The 3,170-nt window shown below is 38.4% G+C and overlaps 1 protein-coding gene across 1 annotated transcript in view; it reads right to left on the reverse strand.

Annotated features, from left to right (window-relative positions):
• Nucleotides 1-2,267, reverse strand: part of LOC144980594 (uncharacterized) — a 33,778-nt gene extending 31,511 nt beyond the window's left edge. The window contains exon 1 of the mRNA XM_078928271.1: nt 1,909-2,267. Within this exon, the coding sequence (XP_078784397.1) occupies nt 1,909-2,267 (359 nt within the window). The remainder of the gene's footprint in view (nt 1-1,908) is intronic.
• Between the last annotated feature and the right edge of the window lie 903 nt (nt 2,268-3,170).

Raw genomic sequence — 3,170 nt, forward strand, 5'->3', positions numbered from 1 at the left:
AATGTTTATAGTCTGGTAAATGCAGTTTAGTGAGAATTACTCATAAAAGTGGATGGCAAAAAAAACAAAACAAAAAAAAAAAAAACAAAAAAAAAAAAACAAAAAAAAAAAAACAAAACAACAATAACAAAGACCTGAGTGACGTCAACTTCGTTCTCTCAATATTTCCCAATGACATTTTGAAAAGGACAGTGCGTGGTAAATCCCCAAAATTTATCGAAGACAGACTTTACCTATGTCTATTATAGATCGTATGAGCTTGGCTAAGAAGATTACAACATTGCCACCCGGAAGTATAACGGACCAACACACAAAACTCTGTGTAACCATGAACTTTTATAGTCTCGTTAATGCAGTTTAGTGAGAACAACTCACAAACGCGGATGGCAAAAACAATAACAAAGGCCTGAGTGACGTCATCTTCGAACTATCTATAGATCGTATGAACTTGGCTAAGAAGATCATAACATTGCCATCCGGAAGTATAACGGACCAACACACAAAACTGTGTGTATCGATAAACGTTTGTAGTCGGGTTAAAATAGTTCAGTGAGCATTACTCATAAACGCGGATGGCAAAAAACAATAAGAAAGACCTGAGTGACGTCATCATCGAACTATCTATAGAATAGAATAGCATGCACTTTTTGCCTTTGAATTTGAATTTAAAGATTCATTACGTCTGTTGTGTAGGGATGAATAACAATGTGAAATTGGATGTAAGCTTCAATGTAATATACGAAAACAGATAAAATAGACGTTTCGGGTTTCCCCTTTATAAAAAAGTGTCCGGATGGCATTTCAGTAATAAAAAAAAAAAAAGATTTGAACACGATTGATTAGGAGAATTTTACAGACTTCATGGAAGTCCCAGGTTTGACAGTTTTAAACCAGTTTAAGGATCATTCTATTGAGCGAAAGTCAAAGGATTTCATGTTGTTCTAATCGAAGTTTTAAAAATGTCGGTCTTGTCTTTCCATAGGATTGTAGTATGATTATACCTTGACCCAAAAATCTTTCGCAATCGCATTGTTCCCCCCCCCCCCTCCTCAACCCCCCCCCAAACAACCCCCCCCCCAGATCCCCCCCCCCACCCTTTCTCGGTATCTTCGTAACTCATCATGAAATGCCAGAGGCTGGGAAAATGACTGTCGGGATTTTGATGGTGGTGGTGGTGGTGGCGGTGGTTGTGGTGGTGGTGGTGGTGGTGGTGATGGTGGTGGTGATGGTGGTGGTGGTGATGGTGGTAGTGTTGGTGGTGGTAGTGGTGGTGGTGGTGGTGGTAGTGGTGGTGGTGGTGGTGGTGGTAGTGGTGGTGGTGGTGGTAGTGATAGTGGTAGTTATGGTGGTGGTATTGGTAGCGGTGATGGAGATGGTGATGGTAGTGGTGTTGGTGGCATGGCGGTGGCGGTGGTTGTGGAGGTTGTGATGCTGGTATTGATGATGATGATGATGATGGTGATGATGATGATGATGATGATGATGATGATGATGATGATGATGATGATGATGATGATGACTATGATGATGATGAGGATGATTATGATGATGATGAGGATGATTATGATGATGCCGATGTTGACAGTGATGATGATGGTTTTATATTAATCCTTTTCATTTCATGTTTAAAAATAAAAAAAAGAAGAAGAAGAAAAGGAAGAGGAGAAGAATAGAAGAAGAAAAGGAGAAGAAGAAGAAGAAGAAGAAGAAGAAGAAGAAGAAGAAGAAGAAGAAGAAGAAGAAGAAGAAGAAGAAGAAGAAGAAGAAGAAGAAGAAGAAGGATCAATAACACCACCTCCACCACCACCACCACCATCACCAGCAGCAACAACAACAACAACAACAACAAAAGCACAGATGGATAAAAACAACAACTTTGGTACTTGTTAATTAAATCCAAAAACTCACCTGCAACAATACGTGATATAAATTGTGATTTGGCAAATCCCGTTTACGTGGACCAACTTGATTTGAAACATATCCAGCCAAGCAATGAGCAGAGAGAGCAGAAATAGGAAATTGCTCACAGCTAGTGCCGAAAGGTACACGTTCGTCGAAACGGTGCGCATTCTTCGAGTCATGAACACGCAGAATGACAGAAAATTGCCGATGATCCCAAAGACGAATATGGAAGGCTGGACGAAGGTGTGTGCTATGATGGCGATGTGTGTCAACTGCTGTGCTTGGGTCATGTTGCCGTAGAATGTGTTGGAGTAGATGGAGTCATTTTGGATGAAGTTGTTGTTGTTGCTTGTGCTGTTATCCATTGCTGTGTTGTAGGAAATGTTGTTGGTGTGTAACGTCATACACCCAGGACGCTATGGTTAGACATATCTGTTTGTAGACCTAACGAAATTGACACACTCAGCTCTTTGTTATTGTTTTTAGCCATCCATTTTTATGAGTAGTTCTCACTAAATTGTATTAATCAGACTATATAAACGTTTAAGGTTACAAATAAATAATTTTTGTGTGTTGATACGTTATATCCGGCGGTGGATGTTGTGAGTAATTTAACTAGTGCATAGCACCAATATAATCATTTTTTTAATCCATGAATAAAGTTCTCCAGTGAACGGGTTTTCCCCAAACTTTCCCCCTTTCTTTTTTACAAAATTTCCTTATAGATTCTTAAAATTCACCGAAGAAGAGCTTAAATCCAAAACGATCATTTTTATACACATCCTTTATTGTTGTATAATGTTCACTCACTGAAGAAGGGTTTTATCAAAACGTTCCTTGTCAGACACTTCCTTTATATATTCAAACTGTCTGCTGATGATTGGGTTTCTACAATGGTTTATCGTTGAAGCTCTTGCAATGTTTACCGTTGTAGAAAACGTCTTCAAGACATACAGTTTAAAACTCCACTGTAAATCTCTCAATTACGCTTATCCTTTAACTCTCTCCTTACTAGCTATTTTCAGAATTTTACCCTAAACTTCATACTCGCCCAACACAAAAAATATATTTGTTTTCATACAGAAAAGAGACGAGTATATTCTATATTTTGTTGAGATAAATAAAATGAGCTGTGCAACACGGTGTGGAGTTTTTATAGCTAACACTATAGCTAATTATAATCAGATTAAGAAAATTGTTGGTTGCATAGTAACGAATGTGACGATTTTCCTATGGGTGGTAAATAAGGAGTGGGTTAATATCAATCA

The sequence above is a fragment of the Berghia stephanieae genome, chromosome 10 (assembly GCF_034508935.2).
Source record: "Berghia stephanieae isolate SIO BIC M18660-M18661 chromosome 10, UCSD_Bste_1.3, whole genome shotgun sequence".
In the NCBI taxonomy this organism is placed as follows: Eukaryota; Metazoa; Mollusca; class Gastropoda; order Nudibranchia; family Aeolidiidae; genus Berghia; species Berghia stephanieae.